Genomic DNA, 18,582 nt, shown 5'->3' with positions numbered 1-18,582 from the left:
ATGGGTACGGGGTATGGTTCTATTAGCCTCGAGACCAGCCGTTCGTTATCTGAAAGAACGCCTGGTCAAGTTCCAATGTAGCACTCGTTCTAGCTGAGTCAGCGAGTGGTTAGTTACGACATGATTGCGGCATGCATTGCGGTAACCGCAAACACAACAATACTACGGGGGTGTGCATGTGTTTGCAGTGTGAAGAAATAGAGATGGAGAAGAGAGTAGCTGCAGCTATATCTGACAGTGCCCGACAACTAGGAATAGAAAGTCTCAAAGATAAACAGTTGGAAGCTGTCCTCAAGTTTGTTGAAGGCCATGACATATTTGTATCACTCCCTACTGGATATGGAAAATCTATCATATATGCCGTTCTGCCACTTGTATTTGACAAACTGAAAGGTAATAGATCTAAGTAATGAATGCAGATTAATTTTTTGCATTATAGTAAGTAATATGAATGCCAATTATAACAGATTACATTATAACGTTCCACATGCAGATTCGTCTGGAAGTATTGTTTTGTGTATCAGCCCTTTGTCGTCTCTCATGGTTGATCAAAGTTCTAAATTTACTCGGAGCGGTTTGAAAGCAGAATTTGTAGGAGAGGCACAACTTGACCAAGAAGCAACAAAGAGAGTGCTCGATGGAGTAGTGCAGTTAGTTTTTATAACTCCAGAGAACATTATGAACAATGCTCGATATAGAGATATGCTCCAGAGTGAAGTGTACATGAAGAAGCTTGTGGCATTAATAGTGGATGAAGCCCACTGTGTTAAAACATGGGGGGATCAATTTAGAAGAGCCTTTGCAGCACTTGGTGACTTACGCAGTATCATACCCACTGAAGTTAACGTGATGGCTCTCACAGCTACTGCCACTATAGAAACCTTTAATATTGTATCCAAACGACTAAGTATGAAGGAGCCAGTATTGGTTGCATTACCCCCTGATCGTGGTAATATCTTCTATACGTTAGAACCAAAGATTGATCTTGAAAGGTTGAGTGAGGATTTGTGTTACGGGCTGTGCCGAAAACGAACTGCGTACCCAAAAACTGTGGTATTTGTTCGCAGATATAGGGATTGTTCGGATTTATACATTGCTTTAACACGCAAGCTTGGTGAAGATATGACAGATCCTCCTGGGTACCCAAATCTTTCAGAATACCGGCTGTTTGATATGTTTAGCAGTGTTCAGACATCTGAAAAGAAAGAGCAAGTGATATCATCATTTTTAGGAACTGGAATGAAGCTGCGATTAATAATTGCCACATCAGCTTTTGGGCTTGGCATAGATTGTTCTGATATTCGACAAATTTTTCATTGGGGGTTACCATCAAACATGGAAGAATATGTCCAGGAGACTGGTCGTGCTGGTCGAGACGGTTTAGATGCTAAAGCAACCTTGTTTGAAGGAAAGGGTGGACAACATTCTTCTGAAAGACTAAAAGAGTATGTGAGCAATGCTACTGTTTGTAGGCGAAAACTTCTGTTCGAAGGTTTTTTGAAGTATTACGATGGTTCAGTAAGAATGAGCCGATCTAGATGCTGTGATTTATGTGTATTGTCTTGTGAGAAGTTTGATTAACTGAAATTATGCTAGGTATACATGCCTGATTGGCATCATGACTGAAATTAAATCAGTTACGTATGATTCTAATTAATGCATATGTATATGTTAGTATAATGTTGACGACAAGTTTTGCATATTAATAATAACAATGATAGAGGACATAAATTGACTGTTCGTTACACCAAATATATCTGGTCAATGCTAGTCTGGACTTTATTGAGAAGCTGCTTCTTAGATAGTTTTACGAGTAGTCCTTTAGAAAAACTGAAAGTATCATGTTTTCTGTTTGCTGTATACGTAAAGACTCTTTCTTGTTCGAGAACGTTCAGCACCATGTCAAAGTCCTTCCCAAATTTAGGGTAGGGGTGATTGTCAGAGCGTGAGGCCGTAGAAGAAGTTTGTTCCTCAAAAGCTTGACAGACACGTTGCACAACAGCAATACACTTCCCAGCTTTTGTAACGGTTTTGTCGTTGACATTTGCTCCCATATTCCTTAGCACTGTCTTTAGTCTTCTGTTAAGATGTTCCATGTGAAGATCACACGGAATGTTGGTTCCAGGGAGCCCTCGTGTATTTACGCATCTACTCCAAAGAAGTTGAGACTTTTGCCTTTCAGAAAACAAGTAGTTGTATTGCAGCAACAAATTCACTGCCTCTTTAGCATAATTGGGGTGATTGGTCGACTTAAATAGAATTAACAAAAACTTCCAATACCTCATGATTCGTTCCCCATCACCCTCTTTGATGGCATCATGGAAGCCATGCCACAACAATCCTAGGGTCAATAGTTCAACTGCGTATAAATGTACACTATCATCTACTGTCTTCTGTTTTTCAGTAGTTTGCTGAGAAAAATCTAGATGTGAAACGTATGTAAAGTTGGTTGTGATTGCTTTGGCAAGATCTGAAACTGAATCCATCGAGGTGTATGAAAGTATTTCCTTTGCAGCAGCAATGGCATGTGTATGCACCAGCAGCAAGAAGTAATCTTCAGCAGAGTTCATGTTGTCACAAGGATCAGTTGGTACAGATGTCCTATTAATCAAATTTCTCAGTTGGTACATAGTCCCTTTATCCCGTGATGACTTCACAGAATAAAGCCGTTGCCATATGGTCTAAATTGAACAAATGCATAAATAAAACAATCCGAGTTCTACAATTACACACATGCAGTTTTTATATCCATTTTTCTTACCTTCATGAGTGTCATTCTGGCATGCCAATCCTCGACTACTGGAACGATCCCTTCTAGTCGGTCTTTAGCCTTGTCTTGTGACATTCGAAGTGCTTGGGCACCACGTACTCTGGCCACTGTTAGTTGGTCGCCACCAAGAAGTATTTTGAAGAATCGTGTATCATCAAAGTCGAGTATACTCCCATTAGGAAGAATGTACTTTCCTTCAGCTGGTCGGGTAGGAACAAACTTCACACAGTGTTCCAGGATCTTACACATTTCATTAAGCTTATTTTCATTGTGAAGGAGTACCCCAAGTGGCACCTAAAAACGAACCAAATTATGTATAATGTGGCATAACAATTTTAAATTACCACTAGAGACTTTAGAGCCATCTCCTTGTTTTGCTTGCTTTGTATATGCCATATTATTTTCGTTGCTTGATCTTTGTATCCTTCCATGTGCTGAACAATAACCCTATAATAATTATAGTTATACATTATACGTATATGGAACCATGCATGCATGCATGCATACAATAGTCTTATAGTACAATTATATACCACATAATTATACCTGGACAGAAGAATTTCTATTTCTTTCAATATGCAAGATATATCGTCTGCACACGGCACAAGCATGCTTGGGTCAGGGTCACATATTTCTGGAGTAGTATCACTGAGGGAAGATAGGTCCACTCTATCCTTCACTGCGTACGAATGAAAATAGTGGAGGGATTTTCCTTTAATTTCGTGACGCTGAAAAGATGGTTTGATATTTTTATCAATATTATCACCCACGATCTTGAAGCCATTCCATGACGAATCGGCTTGTGTGGGATCTAAATCTTCTTGTCCGGACAACGAATCGTCATCATCATCTGTTTGCTGCACTTCTGAGTCATTACTGTCAGCTTCGTTATCTTTCGCTTGAACATCGTGTGTGTCATCACATGAACTATCTTCAGAAAACAATTCAAAATTTTCAAATTCCATATCCGACAAAGGACTGAAATCTGGGGCATAATTGTGACTATCAGAGTCAGAGTCGTCGTCATTATCCCTTAAAAAGGCTGGTGCAAGCTTTCGGTGAGTGATTGGGATTGAGCTACACCCATCAACCTGCACAATAATTATACATGCACTTGCATATATATAACTGTATAATCAATAATTGTTATAATTTGCGGCCAACCTTCTTATGATACGTATATACATGCATCACACAATGTCGCATACTTACTTGCTCAAGTGACGTTAACTTCTCTTTTAATTCATCTCCCCAATATTCAACAGCCACATCATACCCCTCACTGATTGCTTCCACAAGATTGAGTGTCCCTTGATAAGACAAACATATGTTGAGAGGCTGAAGGTTCATGTAGATCTGAAGTAGGATAGATATATAGAAGTTATATAGGAATATATGTTTGTATTATTACCTGTTTGTTAGATCCATTTCCATACAACATGATTGAAGTTGCACGCTGTACCAGCCCCATGCGCTTGTGTCGCGACTTTATTAGTAGGGATGCTAAGAAACAAATCAATGGTTTATGCTTAGCTGGTTGTGGAACTACTTGTCTCAATAAAGAAAGTAGAGTAGGAATCATTTTTTCCATATCCAAAATCACTGTTTCCCAGCTGAAACACTTTACTGCTTCAATCCTGTCCCTTAAAATGGAGTCGTATTGGTCAGAGCTAAGGCTTTTCATCTCTTTTTTAATTTTAAGACACACTTCCGAGACAATTGGTTTCAAAGTATCCTTAGAATTGACCATAGTTGATGCCAGTGACTTATAACTTTTCCGTGCAAAACGTTTGATGCCTGTTTTCCTCGCAGGAGTGCATATCTTGAGTTCTTTTGGTCCGGATTTGTAATTGATTCTAACCTATATACCACGAGAACGAACAATAATCAATACTATACGCAACTATATATATATATACGCATGATATGATAAAGTTCCATGCATCAGCAATACCTTGACATCTGGGGATTTCTGACTCTCTGCAGGAGGAATATATGAACTGCTAGGCCTAATAGGGCCTAGTGATAAACGTGGTTGTTTTGGCGTACTTGACTGAGCATCTGCGGAAATGGATCTTTTTCGAGTGCAATGTAGCTGAGAAAGAAGAGTTTCAATACATTTCTTCAGTGCAGTTGCTTTTGCAGTCCAATTACCAAAGGATATGACCTGTTGCTCACATTTGCGGCATAAGTATGCAGTTGGGTCACTTGTCTCTTCAAAGTTGGCCAATGGAACAACTGAGATGCCTTGTAATTGCTCTTTTACTTCCTTGCAACTTTCTCCATGCAGTTTTCTCCTTGTCCTCTTATCACTAGGAAGCGTTGATTTACACAGGCAGCAAGTGTAATGGTCCATTTTCTGATGAGCTATAGCTACACTCATAGTGTCTCACAGTACAGGCAGCAAGTACGTTGAATGGTCCAAGCTAGCTAGCTGCCGTTGCTGTAACGTCATAATGATATTCACAGGTAAATAATTATGGTTTTCACACCTTGTTGCGGGCAATTATCGGTCCAAGAAATTCCTGGACCATAGAACGAGTGCTACATTGGAACTTGACCAGGCGTTCTTTCAGATAACGAACGGCTGGTCTCGAGGCTAGTGTGTTTGTGTGTCTGTGTGTGTGTGTGTGTAGACCGCTACAGCTGCTCAAGGATGAATCAAGTGCAAGTAAGAGTTTCTATAGGCTTCTAGTCATGTTTACTTGGATTATAATTCGTGGATTTGCAAAATAATGCTTCGTTCTCAAGTTATGCCTAGTTTTGCTTACTTGGAATGCTATTGCAGCCTTTTCAGAAGAGTCCGTAGCAAAACTTGTTCACCGAGTGTTACTACTCTACTTAGTAGTTAGCTCTGCACTAGAACGCTAGCTATTGGTAGCTGCAAGAGTGAGCAGAGAGCTGCAAGGCTCTGCTGACTTGCAGCCATTAATTTTAGACTTGAACTTTTGGCATCGATCGTTTTTAACAACAATCATGGTAGATCATTACCCACTATTCGGTTGATTGCATGCAGCAAAATTCATCATAAAATCAATGTGTGTATAATAAAAGCTAGCTATTAGTAGTTTTATGTTATGTAGCTTTGGCACCTCCACCGAGGCATCAGCACCTGCGGTGCTTTCATTACTACATCATTAAAGTAGTGGGTGGACCTCAACCTCAACTCTTTGTTGGTGTACTGCCAACTCCTTTTCACTCAGATGCTCCTACACAGTACAGGTTCTGACAGGCATGTTGTTGAGGTGAGTACTGAAAACCATGCAGTTGCAGACATCTTAGCTATCAGTAACCTGGCATCCTGCCCCTCCTCTTCCACTATATTCCTCTTCCAGCGATAACAGTGGTGAGAAGGTGCTCAGTATCACATCTTCCTCTTTGCTGATACTGATGGTGTTTTGACACTTTGTAAGAAGAAAGTGTGTATGAAGAGCCTCAAAGTTAGTAACAAAACAGGCCAAATTCCTATGATTCGGTTGGGCCATGGCTTTTCTCAGAGAATAGTCTATCTCTACTGATTTAAACACACCATTAGATAGACATTACAAAGGGCTACAAAATGCATTTATAATTGTGCTGGTACACTATCGAAAGTCAAGTTATGACGACTCAAAGTTAGTAACAAAATAGGCAAGATTCCTACGATTCAGTTGGGCCATGGCTTGTCTCAGAGAATAGAACTTTCTCTATCTCTACTGATTTAAACACACCATTACATAGACATTACAAAGGGCTACAAAAAGCATTTATAATTGTGCTGGTACACTATCAAAACTCAAGTTATGACGACTCAAAGTTAGTAACAAAATAGGCCAGATTCCTACGATTCGGTTGGGCCATGGTTTTTCTCAGAGAATAGAACTTTCTCTATCTCTAGGTTATCACTGATTTAAACACACCATTAGATAGACATTACAAAGGGCTACAAATTAATTTTTAATTGTGCTGGTACACTATCAAATCTCAATTTTATATGACGAAACACTATCGAAACTCATTTGCTGAGCCTGTAACCTCTGTCTCAGTGTGAAGAGCAAATTATGACGACTATAAGAACATTTATTATTTGATAGACATAGCTTAAAGACTTATCTAGATTTAGATTGAAGTAGTGGGTTGTAAGTACTTCCAACAGTTGGGCTCATAAGTTGAATAGAAAGTTTGTGCAAACAGATGATGCTATGAAAGATTTTGAAGAGATTGCAACAGCTTTCACTGTAAGTTAAACAACCATATATATGCATATTAACTCTAGAGATTGTGTTCTGGCAAATGGCCTGTGGCTCAGTCAGAGGCTCAGTACATGTATAACTATTGTCCCCTGCCCTTGTGCGAATGCTCACATCGATGTCTCGAGAAGTAAATATGGACATAGATAGGTGAGTTATGACTTTAAGTTTTATCACCTTGCACAAACAGCTATGCCTGAATAAAAACATAATAATTATATAGGTTACTGCAAGAAAGACATATTTGCACTCAGTTCCTAATTTGGTTTCTCAAGTCATAATTAATGTATAAAATTTAACTAGTGCATGCTCAGTGCATTGTCACTCAAACATTCTTCTCTGTTTCTCCTGAGGAGCTCTTCCTCAGCACAGTCCATCACTGCCCGATCTCTCTCAATGAAAAACTTGTTGTGGAAGAAAGTTTGATGATATTTCTTAGGGTCGAACGTATAGTCTAGGTGCTGTAGGTCGCCATTTGCTATGATACAAATATTGTGCACATTCCAGCCGGTGCATAGCTTCTTCTCTGTCGTGGAGAAAAGCCACAAATAGGAGGAAGTTCTGGGTATAAGATGTACATATCTTTCATCTCTTCCACCAGGTACACCTGCATGTATATGCATCCAGTATATCTATATAATTAAAATGCTTGTCACAAATGGTGCAATCTGATTGGTTACTTGGAGGTCCTTTATTTCTCATAGAGACCTCTCAGTCATTCAGAGGTCTTCTATGGAGGTCCATTATATGTTCACTACATGCATTTAACATTTTTACATGATACATACAATCATACATGGAATGCTTAGCAACATTTTGTAGCTTTTATCTCACTCTTGCAGCTACCAATAGCTAGTGCTCTAGTGCAGAGCTACTACTAAGTAGAATAGCAACTTTCTATTAACCGTTTTTGCTATGCAAAGAGACGGAAACTGCCTTCAATGTGAGTTTTTTTTTTATGTATAGACTAGCTATATAGAGCAAAGCTTTAATGTTGCTTGAGGTTTGTAGAAACAGAGTCTTCTTTGTTTAAAAATTGCTTAGATTGCTTAGCACTATTCTAAATCAGTTATAGGCCTCGTCCAACGGTCACTATGGAGTTTGAGACCCTTAGGCCCTTAGTAGCACCATCGCTACACTCGGCCTCGGGCCCTCGGGGTCTCAAAACCCCATAGAGACCTTGGACTCAGCCTATAACTATTATATAGACTCACGTAATAATTGAAAACACACACAACTGCACTGTCCATCTTATGTAAAACCTACTGGTTTTACTAATGCAGGCTAGCTAGCTCTCACTAACAATGTGTTGCTATATATAAAAGCTCTGTATATGACATACCTGTTCGATTGAAGAGGGTAGCAACAACATGCTCATCAGCTATTCTAGTATCCTCCATAAATCTCCGAAACTTAACAGCCTCTTCATTGTGCAATAAATAGTTGACAAACGTCTCCGATAGCCCGTAGTATGCCATACTTTTGGCCATTGTGAGATTAAACGGTACTGGATCCAATTTTTCCTTCAACTGCACCATTGAGCGTCCAGAAAGGGAAAATTTATATGTCCAATATTTGATTTCATGTTTTTTATTTTCCATTACATGTACTGACGATGTACCGTTTAACTTGCGTAAAGTGTGAACCATTTCTTTATTAGTTCTCAGGGGAACTTCTTTCCCACACAGAGTGATTGCATACTTCCAAGGAAATTTGTATCGCAGCTCGTAGAGATCTTCCATACAATTCATCTGAGCATCGACTATAGTATGCCAGCCCCATATGACATCAGCAATCTTGCTGGGAACAATCATATTGGACAGACAAGCAGCAATGGTATTCATCAGCTTCTTAAATGGTTCGCTGGACTTTTTATCATAGTGAATGCAGTACGAATTGTGAGGTCTATAGATAACTTTGAGAAACCGAAATATCTGATAAGGTGACTGATATACACTCAGAGCAAATGCTAATGGAAATTGCCGTTCTTGCTCAGACACGTAGTAATCTCGGTCCAACTCTTTCTTTATCCAGTCACAACTGTCAGCAAGTTTGTAGAACTCGTCATCTGATGGAACTGGCCATTTGGATTTGTTATCAATCGATTTAGCCTTTGCAATTTCCTCTGCATCACCCTTAAAGAGCAGAGAACAGTTGAATTCATTGAATTTTAAATTGTAGATGCTTGAACTACATCGCATCATGCGAGAGTCACGGGAGAAGTGATTTGTCCACAAAAGTGGAGTACGTCCGTATTTCAAACACTGCATGTGCATGAAAGTAGGAATTAAATAAAAGGTATAATTTTACACATAATTACATGCATCCATGCATCATGTGACCATAATTATAATTAGTGCCTCCCTGTGTATCTTATATACGTACATGGAATTTCTAAGCCTCCCCCAATATTGGAAATGCTCTAGGTTATGCATGGGGTGCCGTCTCAAAATATTCATGACAAGATTATTGTAATTGCATGCATCCATGGCCGCGGTATATATTAAGTGTTTACAGTAAAAGCATGACTTGAGGGTATCTATATAATTATAGTATAGACAGTATCATAACTATTACTAAAGCATGCATGAGGGTATTTATTTACAGGACTTTGCAAAATATTTGCAACACACCAGTATAAAAGCGTATAGAAGTGCCACACATTCCTTTATATGGAATACGTGCATGTACACACTGTGGACTGTTTTAATGTAGTGAGCATTTCCCATATAAGGAACCCCAGTGCTCAACACTTTTATTCATGTGTTGCAAAGATTCTGTAGTAAAAGCATCAAGCTATTTATTACTAAAAGCATGAGAGTACTGGAGTTTGCAGAATCTTTGCAACACATGCACCAGTAAAAACGTAGAGCGTTACGTGTTCCTTATATGGAATATGTGTACACGTTCACTGTGGTCTGTTTTACTACTTATGTGTATGAGCATTTCCCTCAGGAACACATACATTATTGTAATGTTCAACACTATCTTTTATTCATGTGTTGTCAAAGATTCTACAAACTCCATTATAGTATTTATGGTAAATGCATGCATGAAGATATAAAGCTTGTGTGTATTTATATACCGATAATTACACAGTAAATTCTGTTGGCACAAATGTATATAGCCTTCAGAGCTTAGGCTTATTTAGTCTATGCCTTATATATACACTATAATTTGGAAATAATAGCCTCAAATCAAAGCAAGCATGCATGCAACCTGGATTGGAAGCTATATATATAAATACCCCTGAGGTTCATGCTTTTAGTAATTACCCTCACGCTTTTAGTAAATACCCTCATGCATTTATAGTGCTCTTGACATGTACTAAAATTATAAATGGAACCCCATATATACTAAGTAGTCTTGCGAGCAAATTTGGGGGGGGGGGGGAGGAATGTTCCCTCTAGGAAAATGTCGCACTCGCAAGACATATATAGATCTACTTAGTACCTTTATATATAGAATATTGAACTCACTGCTATGCAGGCAATGCATCCAAGACTGGTAAGGACAACTCCAACAAACAGCTTTCTTCTTGTAACTATCATTATAACTAGCAGCTAGACCTATAATCTTTTTCACCTCACTTGAAAAGCAGAAGCTACTCTTCTTCAAATGTCATTGTGCAGAGACTATTCATTGTACTAGATAGTCTAATAGTGTGGTCAAGCCATTATTATTATAATGGCTTGTACATAGTTTGTTATAATGCCGTTATACAAACTATGCATGTACAGCAGTTTTGCAACACACACCGGCACAAACACAAATGGTAAACCACAATGTTAACCCACAATGTAAACATGGACTATACTTGAGTGGTTTCTTTACTTGCAGTATCAAATCAAAAATTGGCCTATAGTGTTGACTGTGTACTATAAATCTAGCAGCTATATAGGGCTGCAGTAAATCCTACTCCTAGCACTTTGAAATGTGAACATGTTGATAGCGGTGGTGTAGGAAGAGGGCTAATCACTTAGAGCATGGATAGTAGAAAAAGCTTAGAGGAGAAGTTGATACGCGTGTGCGCACATATTAAGTGCACCCCCAAAAAGAATGCTCTGGGAATGGTTCTATAGGCATGTGTATTTGCGTACAATTGAAAGCTGGGGCAGAAATGGACTAAAACAACAGCAAGCATGCATGCATGCAGTGGCTTTATTTTCAAAGAGACAATTATTCTCAAACACTGAACAGACCGACTGGCTTCTCTTGACTGAGGTGGAGATCTGCACATCAGTATCAGGTACAGGCAATATCAAATTGAACATGAACTGTACCTTACTCATCCTTCCACCCCTCCAGTTGTAACTCTCCCCAACCCTCCCCCCCATCACCTTCACCCCGGACACTGTGGGGACCATCTACCCACCAACCGTCAACTCCTCACTCAGCCTGACCTTCTCTGTCACTGAGGGATAGTTTGACTGGACCTGGACTCGGCTTACTGGTGACCCCCTCCCTCCAGCACGAGTACTCAATGCTGGGAGGACTAGTGTTCTGGAGCTATCACAACTCAGCAGTAATGATGCCAATGTCAGACCACTCACACATTCGGAACATTAATTTTGGAACAATGGCGTCATATAGCGTTGATATTACCCTCTCATGCACTGACAGATAAAACAGTACATTTATACGATAGAAAAAGAAGTACGCTAAGATGAAATTTACAGTTCTGTTGCATCATACAAATTGTGCACTGTACAATGTGTTTAATGTCTCCTATCTTTGCTGCAGGTACTCTACAAGCTGAGAATGGAATGATTCAAGTTACAGCCAGTGATGACATGCAGTGCAGTGCTGAGGTGCTCTCTCTATGCATGGCTATATTATATTTATACCTTTCAATGAATGTTCCTTCGATCACTTGGCAACTATCTAACATCTAACAATGAACTATCCAATGACTTAGTTAATACCATCATGTCCGAGCAAGGAGACATGTTTATTCAGAATGGAGGGGCACAATCTATATATACCAAGTTTGATCAACACACTGACTGTGAATCTGACAAGAGACCCACTTACGACTGGCACACGAATTTATACTTGTATATCGAGCCAAATGAACAATGTCACCATGCAAACAATTGTCCTGAGTGAGTGCAATATAGATCTACTGTATCCCATGCACTGGCATATGTAGTTGTACTGGGGTCAGAGCTGAATACCATGATATATATATAGCGGGTTATTTTCATTTTTTCCTATTGTAGAGTATCATCAAAAAGAAATTGTTCTGGCATAATAGCCTAGGTTCTATCTACGTCACTATCTTGAGCTGTACGAATAGTTAAAATAGTTCATTCGAAAATTTGCACCAACGAAAAATTAATTATCCACTATGCTACTTTGAGGGATCCTAAAAATCCCGATTATAATTATAATAAACTGACCATTTTGGGACAAATTTTCAACCTTCATAATTTGAGCAAAAGGCTATTAATAGGTTTGACTGTACTGATAATAATATAGTTTTCACTCTCATGTTAATGTCCTCTCTTCCGTAGCCACTGATGCTGTTGTTGTCGTGCCTACCGCACCTCCCAACACTCCTCCCACTACTGCAGGGACTGGAGACAACTCTGGGCTGCTTATCGGAGCTATTCTTGGAGTGATTATACTTCTTATGATTGTGATTGTTATCACGCTTATCATCGTCATAATTGTAATCAAAAGAACAAAGATAGAGTTAGAGAACACGAAAGCAACTCTATGGACATAGATAGGTGAGTTATGACTTTAAGTTTTATCACCTTGCACAAACAGCTATGCCTGAATAAAAACATAACATAGGTTACTGCAAAAAAGACATATTTGCACTCAGTTCCTAATTTGATTTCTCAAGTCATAATTAAATAAATAAATATATAACTGTATAAATTTTTAACTAGTGCATGCTCAGTGCATTGTCAGTCAAACATTCTTCTCTGTTTCTCCTGAGGAGCTCTTCCTCAGCACAGTCCATCACTGCCCGATCTCTCTCAATGAAAAACTTGTTGTGGAAGAAAGTCTGCTAATATTTTTTAGGGTCGAACGTATAGTCTAGTTGCTGAAGATCGCCATTGCTATGGTACAAATCTTGTGCACATTCCAACCAGTGCATAGCTTCTTCTCTGCCGTGGAGGAAAGCCACAAATAGGAGGAAGTTGTGGGTATAAGATGTACATATCTTTCATTTCTTCCACCAGGTACACCTGCATGTATGTATAATTATGCATCCACCAGTATCTACTCACGTATATATAGATGCAGGCTCTCACTAGCTAACAATGTGTTGCTATAAAAGCTCTGTATATGACATACCTGTTCGATTGAAGAGGGTAGCAACAACATGCTCATCAGCTATTTTAGTATCATCCATAAATCTCCGAAACTTAACAGCCTCTTCATTGTGCAATAAATAGTTAACAAACGTCTCTGATAACCCGTAGTATGCCATACTTTTGGCCATTGTGAGATTAAATGGTATTGGATCCAATTTTTCCTTCAATTGCACCACGGAGTCTCCGGAAAGTGAATATTTATATGTCCAATATTCGAATTCAGTTTTTAAATGTCTTGTTAGAACTACTGCTGAAGTACCGTTCAACTTGTGTAAAGTTTGAACCATTTCTTTATTAGTTCTCAGGGGAACTTCTTTCCCACACAGAGTGATTGCATACTTCCAAGGAAATTTGTATCGCAGCTCGTAGAGATCTTCCATACAATTCATCTGAGCATCGACTATCGTATGCCAGCCCCATGTGACATCAGCAATCTTGCTGGGAACAATCATATTGGGCAGACAAGCAGCAATGGTGATCATCAGCTTCTTAAATGGTTCGCTGGACTTTTTGTCATAGTGAATGCAGTACAAATTGTGAGGTCTATAGATAACTTTGAGAAACCGAAATATCTGATAAGGTGACTGATATACACTTAGAGCAAATGCTAGTGGAAATTGCCGTTCTTGCTCAGACACGTAGTAATCTCGATCCAACTTTTTTTTTATCCAGTCACAACTGTCAGCAAGTTTGTAGAACTTATCATCTGATGGAACTGGCCATTTGGATTTGTTATCAATCGATTTAGCCTTTGCAATTTCCTCTGCATCACCCTTGAAGAGCAGAGAACAGTTGAATTCATTGAATTTCAAATTGTAGATGCTAAAACTACATTGCATTATGCGAGAGTCACGGGGGAAGTGATTTGTCCCCAAGAGTGGAGTACGTCTACACTGTATATGTGGAAGTAGGATTTAATTACACATATAATTACATGCACATCAATGCATGTGAGCATACATTATATAGTTTACAAGGGTTCCCTGTGGACCTTATATATGCACTTGGAATTTCTGAGCCGCCTCCCCCAATACTGGAAAGAGCTCTAGGTTATGCATGGAGTGCCGTCTGTGTCAAAATATTCATGAAAATATTTTTGTGTTATTTTATTAAATACATGCATGCATGGCGGTATATATATAAATTAGTAAATAATAGGGTGTTTATATAATAAGCATATAGACAGTATATCATACAGTGGCGTAGGAAATTTCTCAATTAGGGGGGCTCTAATTTTTTGAAGTACGCCATCTACATAATGCATGCATGCAGCTTGATAAGTATAATAGCCCTAGATAGATGGGGGGGCTCCAGCCCCTGGAGCCCCCCCCCCCTTATTACGCCACTGTCATAACTACGGTATTACTAAAAAGATGAGGGTATATTTACAGGAGTTTGCAAAATCTTTGCAACACACCAGTAAAAGCGTAGAGAGTTACTCATTCCTATATGGAATATGTAATAGCACGAGTAACAAGCAATGGCAAGGATACTAATTGCACGAGGTGCAGCCGAGTGCTATTAACTTTGCCAGTGCTTGTTATGAGTGCTATTAATCCCCTATTGCACGAGTAGCTATTATACTATTGATTGTTAATCGTTTGTGATGCAGTTTTAAGGACACTTTTAGCTGCAGTTTCAGTAAAAAATTAGCCACGGCCGTTATTCGAACGTGCGGTTGTCAAGGTAGTAATTGCATGTCGTTAATGACGACGTGCAATTACTGCCTTGACGACGTGCAATTACTGATACGCGATTAATCACTGTACGAATCACAGTGAACAATAGGACAACATGCGATTATGAGAATAATAGGCAGAATACAGGTCAGTATATAGGAGTTGTACAGTAGTATAAACATTTGGAAGTACTGGTGGTTAATTATCTCCTTGCAATTCATTAATATATAGATAGAGTCACGTGGCAATTATTTATAGTTTGATGTTAGTTGTGTGACGACATGATATGGGGCCTACATGTACATATGTTGTGCTTTAGAGGAATAATGTGGGAATAATAGGCGATTTGAAAAGAATAATAGGCAAGAATAATAGGCTGTTTACTTGAGAATAGCATAATAGGTAATATCTCGAGCATAATCTACCAACCCCTAGCGTGGGAGTTGCATACTCCTCTTGTACTCTATTTATTGCCCAGCACGAGGGCGCCTGTAATAATTGTTACCCAATGACGTCAAACTCTTCTGATTGGTCAAGTTTTCCAAGATGTGTTTTGAGTGAATTCATTAGTTTTGCGAATTCCATATTATTTTTGCTTCCCACAACTCTCTTATGGTAAATGCATGAAGATATTAAAGCATTTCTCTAAGGAACGCATAATGCTCAACACTTTTATTCATGTGTTGTTGGCAAAGATTCTACAGTAATACCAAGAGTGCATAAGAAGAAAAGAGTGTCGAACTACTGATACTTCTACACAAACACTGTGCACAAAGTAACGTGACATCCTGTCAATTGCACGTGAGCATCTCGCAATTGATGACGTTTGCGCCATAATTACGCAACGCACAGAAGTTATTAATAGTGAGATATTAAAGCATGATGTGCATGTGTATTATACTAAAAACTAAAAGCATCAACTTGAAGGTACTAAAAGCATGAGGGTTTACTAAACAGGTAATTAGTATAAGCACAGAAAAAGCATGAGGAACGTGCAGGTGATAGTTATAGCCTTATGCAATGACTAAGAATCAAGAAGTTTGAACTTTCTTTGATCCCGTTGTGACAGTAAATTTTGTTGGTACAACTGTACTAGCCTTCAATTCAGTAAGCTTATAGATCTACTTAGTCTATGCCTTAAGCATGCAACCTAGATTCGAAAGTTCATGCTTTTAAATTAGTAAAGACCTCATGCATTTATAAAACCTTGTGCTCTTGACATGTACTAGTATATTTGACAAACCTCACACTATGTAGTCTCGCGAGCAGACGTTGGTGGGGGGGAGAATATTCCCTCTATATAGGAAGATGTCGCACTCACAAGACTACATACTTAGGTACCAAGGGTTCATTAGGAACTCTTGTAGGTGCCTATAATCTTGAATTCACTATAAATAATTCTATGCAGGCAATGCATCCAGACTGGTAAGGACAACTCCAACAAACAGCTTTCTTCTTGTAACTATCATTATGCCTCGAGGCGTAGCCGCACGAGGGATACGGTAAAGCTGACTGTGTGTGTGTCTGTGTGTGTGTGTATTCCAGCAGTAACTGCTCAACGGTTGCAATGCGACGAAAACTAACAGCTTCTATAGGCTTCTAGCCACGTTCTCTTGGATTTTGATTCGTGGATTAGCAAACTAAAGCTTCTTTCTCTAGTTATGGCTAGTTTGACTCACATTGAAGGCTGTTGCAGTCTCTTCAGAATCTGTCATAGCATCATCTGTTCGCACAAACTTTCTATTCAACATATGAGTTAGCCTTGAACTAAAGCGCTAGCTTTTTGTTAGCTACAAGACTCAGAAAATATCTGTTAAAGCAGCTAGCTAGCAGTAGCCATTTGTGAAAATTGATCTCTTTGGACACACCCTTTAATTATTGCTGTGGATGTAATGCGCATGCGCGCTCATTCCCCATGTGTGAGAAAATAATATCCAAGATCCAGATCCAGATCCTCCTGGCAGAATCATCTTTGTCTTGAGGGCTAGGGCCTGGTAAGCCATAAAACACTACCATATAACAATATTAATATAGATAACAATATGCATGTACAGGTCTTTTCTTCTTAGATATTATATACACTGAACTACAGATCCTGGAAGAATCAATTTTCTTCTTTCTTGAGGTCCTGGTAAGCCACATAATACAACAATAGATGCATGTAAATAAGTGTTTTCTTCTCAGTGACTTTATATAGATAAGCTAACTTTAGATAACATTCTAATTACTTTTGAGCGAAAGCAAAAACATGGCGAGAGGCATTAGCACAGCGCCAGCTTGAACACTAGTTATTATAGCAGCTAGTTATCACCTCACTTGAAAATTAGAAGCTATACTCTAATCATTGTGGAGACTAATAGTTATTGTACAGAGAAACCTGATAGTGTGGTCAAGCCATTATTATGGTCAAACTATGTATAGTATTACACTGAGTCTGGGGAAGTTGGCACCTATGCTAGAGTCACTGACTCTAGCATAGGTGCCAACTTCCCCAGCCAAATTTCAGGGACAAAACATGGGGGTGTTAGGAAGCTTTATTGGAGCTTAATAACCCAGCTCAAGAGCAACAACCTGAAAATCCGGATATTTGAGGTGAATAGCAGTTTCCTTTGTGACAAGGGACAGGGGTGCTAAATCTGGGACAGTCCTGACCAATTCGGGACAGTTGGCACCTATATATGCTCTAGCAAGGAGACAATTATTCTAATTCTCAAACACTGAACAGTTAGACTGGCTTTTCTTGAGTTTGAGGTGGAGATCTGCACATCAGAATCAGGTACAGGCAATATCAAATTGAACACTGTGCCTTACTCATATTTCCACCCCTCCCAGTTGTACCCCTCCCCACCCCTCCTCCCATCACCTTCACCCCGGACACTGTGGGGACCATCTCCCCACCCACCATCAACTCTTCACTCAACCTGACCTGCTCTGCCACTGAGGGACGGTGTTTGACTGGACCTGGACTCGGACTCGGCTTACTGGTGACACCCTCCCTCCAGCACGAGTACTCAATGCTGGGAGGACTAGTGTTCTGGAGCTATCACAACTCAGGAGTAATGATGATGTCGATACCTACTGATGTCAGGCCACTCACACATTCGGAACACAATAGTCAAATAATATTGATATCTCCCCGGTCTCACTTTCAGGTAAAACAGTACATTTATACGATAGAAGAAGAAGTAGGCTATGCTTTCTACGTACTGTATAATTATACAGTTGCATCATACTAATTGCACACTGTACAACGTGTTTAATGTCTCCTATCTTTGCTGCAGGTACTCTACAAGCTGAGAATGGAATAATTCTAGTTACAGCCAGTGATAACAGTGCAGTGTTGAGGTGCTCTCTCTTGGCTACCTTCCTTCGATGGCTGTTCCTTTGATAATTCGGCTAGCCAATTAATTATCCAATGACTCATCACGTCTGAGCAAGGAGGTTTATTCAGAATGGAGGGGCACAACTTATACCAAGTTTGTCAGCACACTGACTGTAAATCTTACAAGAGATCCACTTACGACTAGCCCACGAATTTATACACTTGTATCTCGAGCCAAAATTATTCAACG

The 18,582-nt window shown here is 39.3% G+C and overlaps 4 protein-coding genes across 4 annotated transcripts; 1 reads left to right on the top strand and 3 right to left on the bottom strand.

Moving 5' to 3' along the window:
* Positions 1–23: 23 nt before the first annotated feature.
* Positions 24–1,581, top strand: LOC135343291 (uncharacterized). The gene is made up of 2 exons (XM_064540290.1): positions 24–393; positions 494–1,581. The coding sequence occupies exons 1-2, from the start codon at positions 132–134 to the stop codon at positions 1,579–1,581; spliced, it is 1,350 nt and encodes a 449-aa protein (XP_064396360.1). The 5' UTR covers positions 24–131.
* Positions 1,582–1,693: 112 nt separating this feature from the next.
* On the bottom strand, positions 1,694–5,153 carry LOC135343278 (uncharacterized). Its single transcript, XM_064540274.1, has 7 exons — positions 4,725–5,153; positions 4,182–4,631; positions 3,983–4,126; positions 3,317–3,861; positions 3,115–3,217; positions 2,762–3,064; positions 1,694–2,681 (listed from the first exon to the last, which is right to left on the bottom strand). Exons 1-7 carry the CDS (start codon positions 5,151–5,153, stop codon positions 1,743–1,745), a joined length of 2,913 nt encoding a protein of 970 aa, XP_064396344.1. The 3' UTR covers positions 1,694–1,742.
* Positions 5,154–7,172: 2,019 nt separating this feature from the next.
* On the bottom strand, positions 7,173–10,710 carry LOC135343297 (beta-1,3-galactosyl-O-glycosyl-glycoprotein beta-1,6-N-acetylglucosaminyltransferase 4-like). The gene is made up of 3 exons (XM_064540296.1): positions 10,479–10,710; positions 8,342–9,263; positions 7,173–7,606 (listed from the first exon to the last, which is right to left on the bottom strand). The coding sequence occupies exons 1-3, from the start codon at positions 10,548–10,550 to the stop codon at positions 7,299–7,301; spliced, it is 1,302 nt and encodes a 433-aa protein (XP_064396366.1). The 5' UTR covers positions 10,551–10,710; the 3' UTR covers positions 7,173–7,298.
* A 2,020-nt stretch (positions 10,711–12,730) lies between these two features.
* On the bottom strand, positions 12,731–16,543 carry LOC135343308 (beta-1,3-galactosyl-O-glycosyl-glycoprotein beta-1,6-N-acetylglucosaminyltransferase 4-like). The gene is made up of 3 exons (XM_064540316.1): positions 16,254–16,543; positions 13,312–14,224; positions 12,731–13,202 (listed from the first exon to the last, which is right to left on the bottom strand). The coding sequence occupies exons 2-3, from the start codon at positions 14,168–14,170 to the stop codon at positions 13,051–13,053; spliced, it is 1,011 nt and encodes a 336-aa protein (XP_064396386.1). The 5' UTR covers positions 14,171–14,224; positions 16,254–16,543; the 3' UTR covers positions 12,731–13,050.
* Positions 16,544–18,582: the final 2,039 nt, after the last annotated feature.

Source organism: Halichondria panicea, chromosome 10 (genome assembly GCF_963675165.1).
Source record: "Halichondria panicea chromosome 10, odHalPani1.1, whole genome shotgun sequence".
NCBI lineage: Eukaryota > Metazoa > Porifera > Demospongiae > Suberitida > Halichondriidae > Halichondria > Halichondria panicea.
The sequence above is the reverse complement of the archived record's forward strand: the minus strand, read 5'-3'. Positions and strand labels throughout refer to the sequence as shown.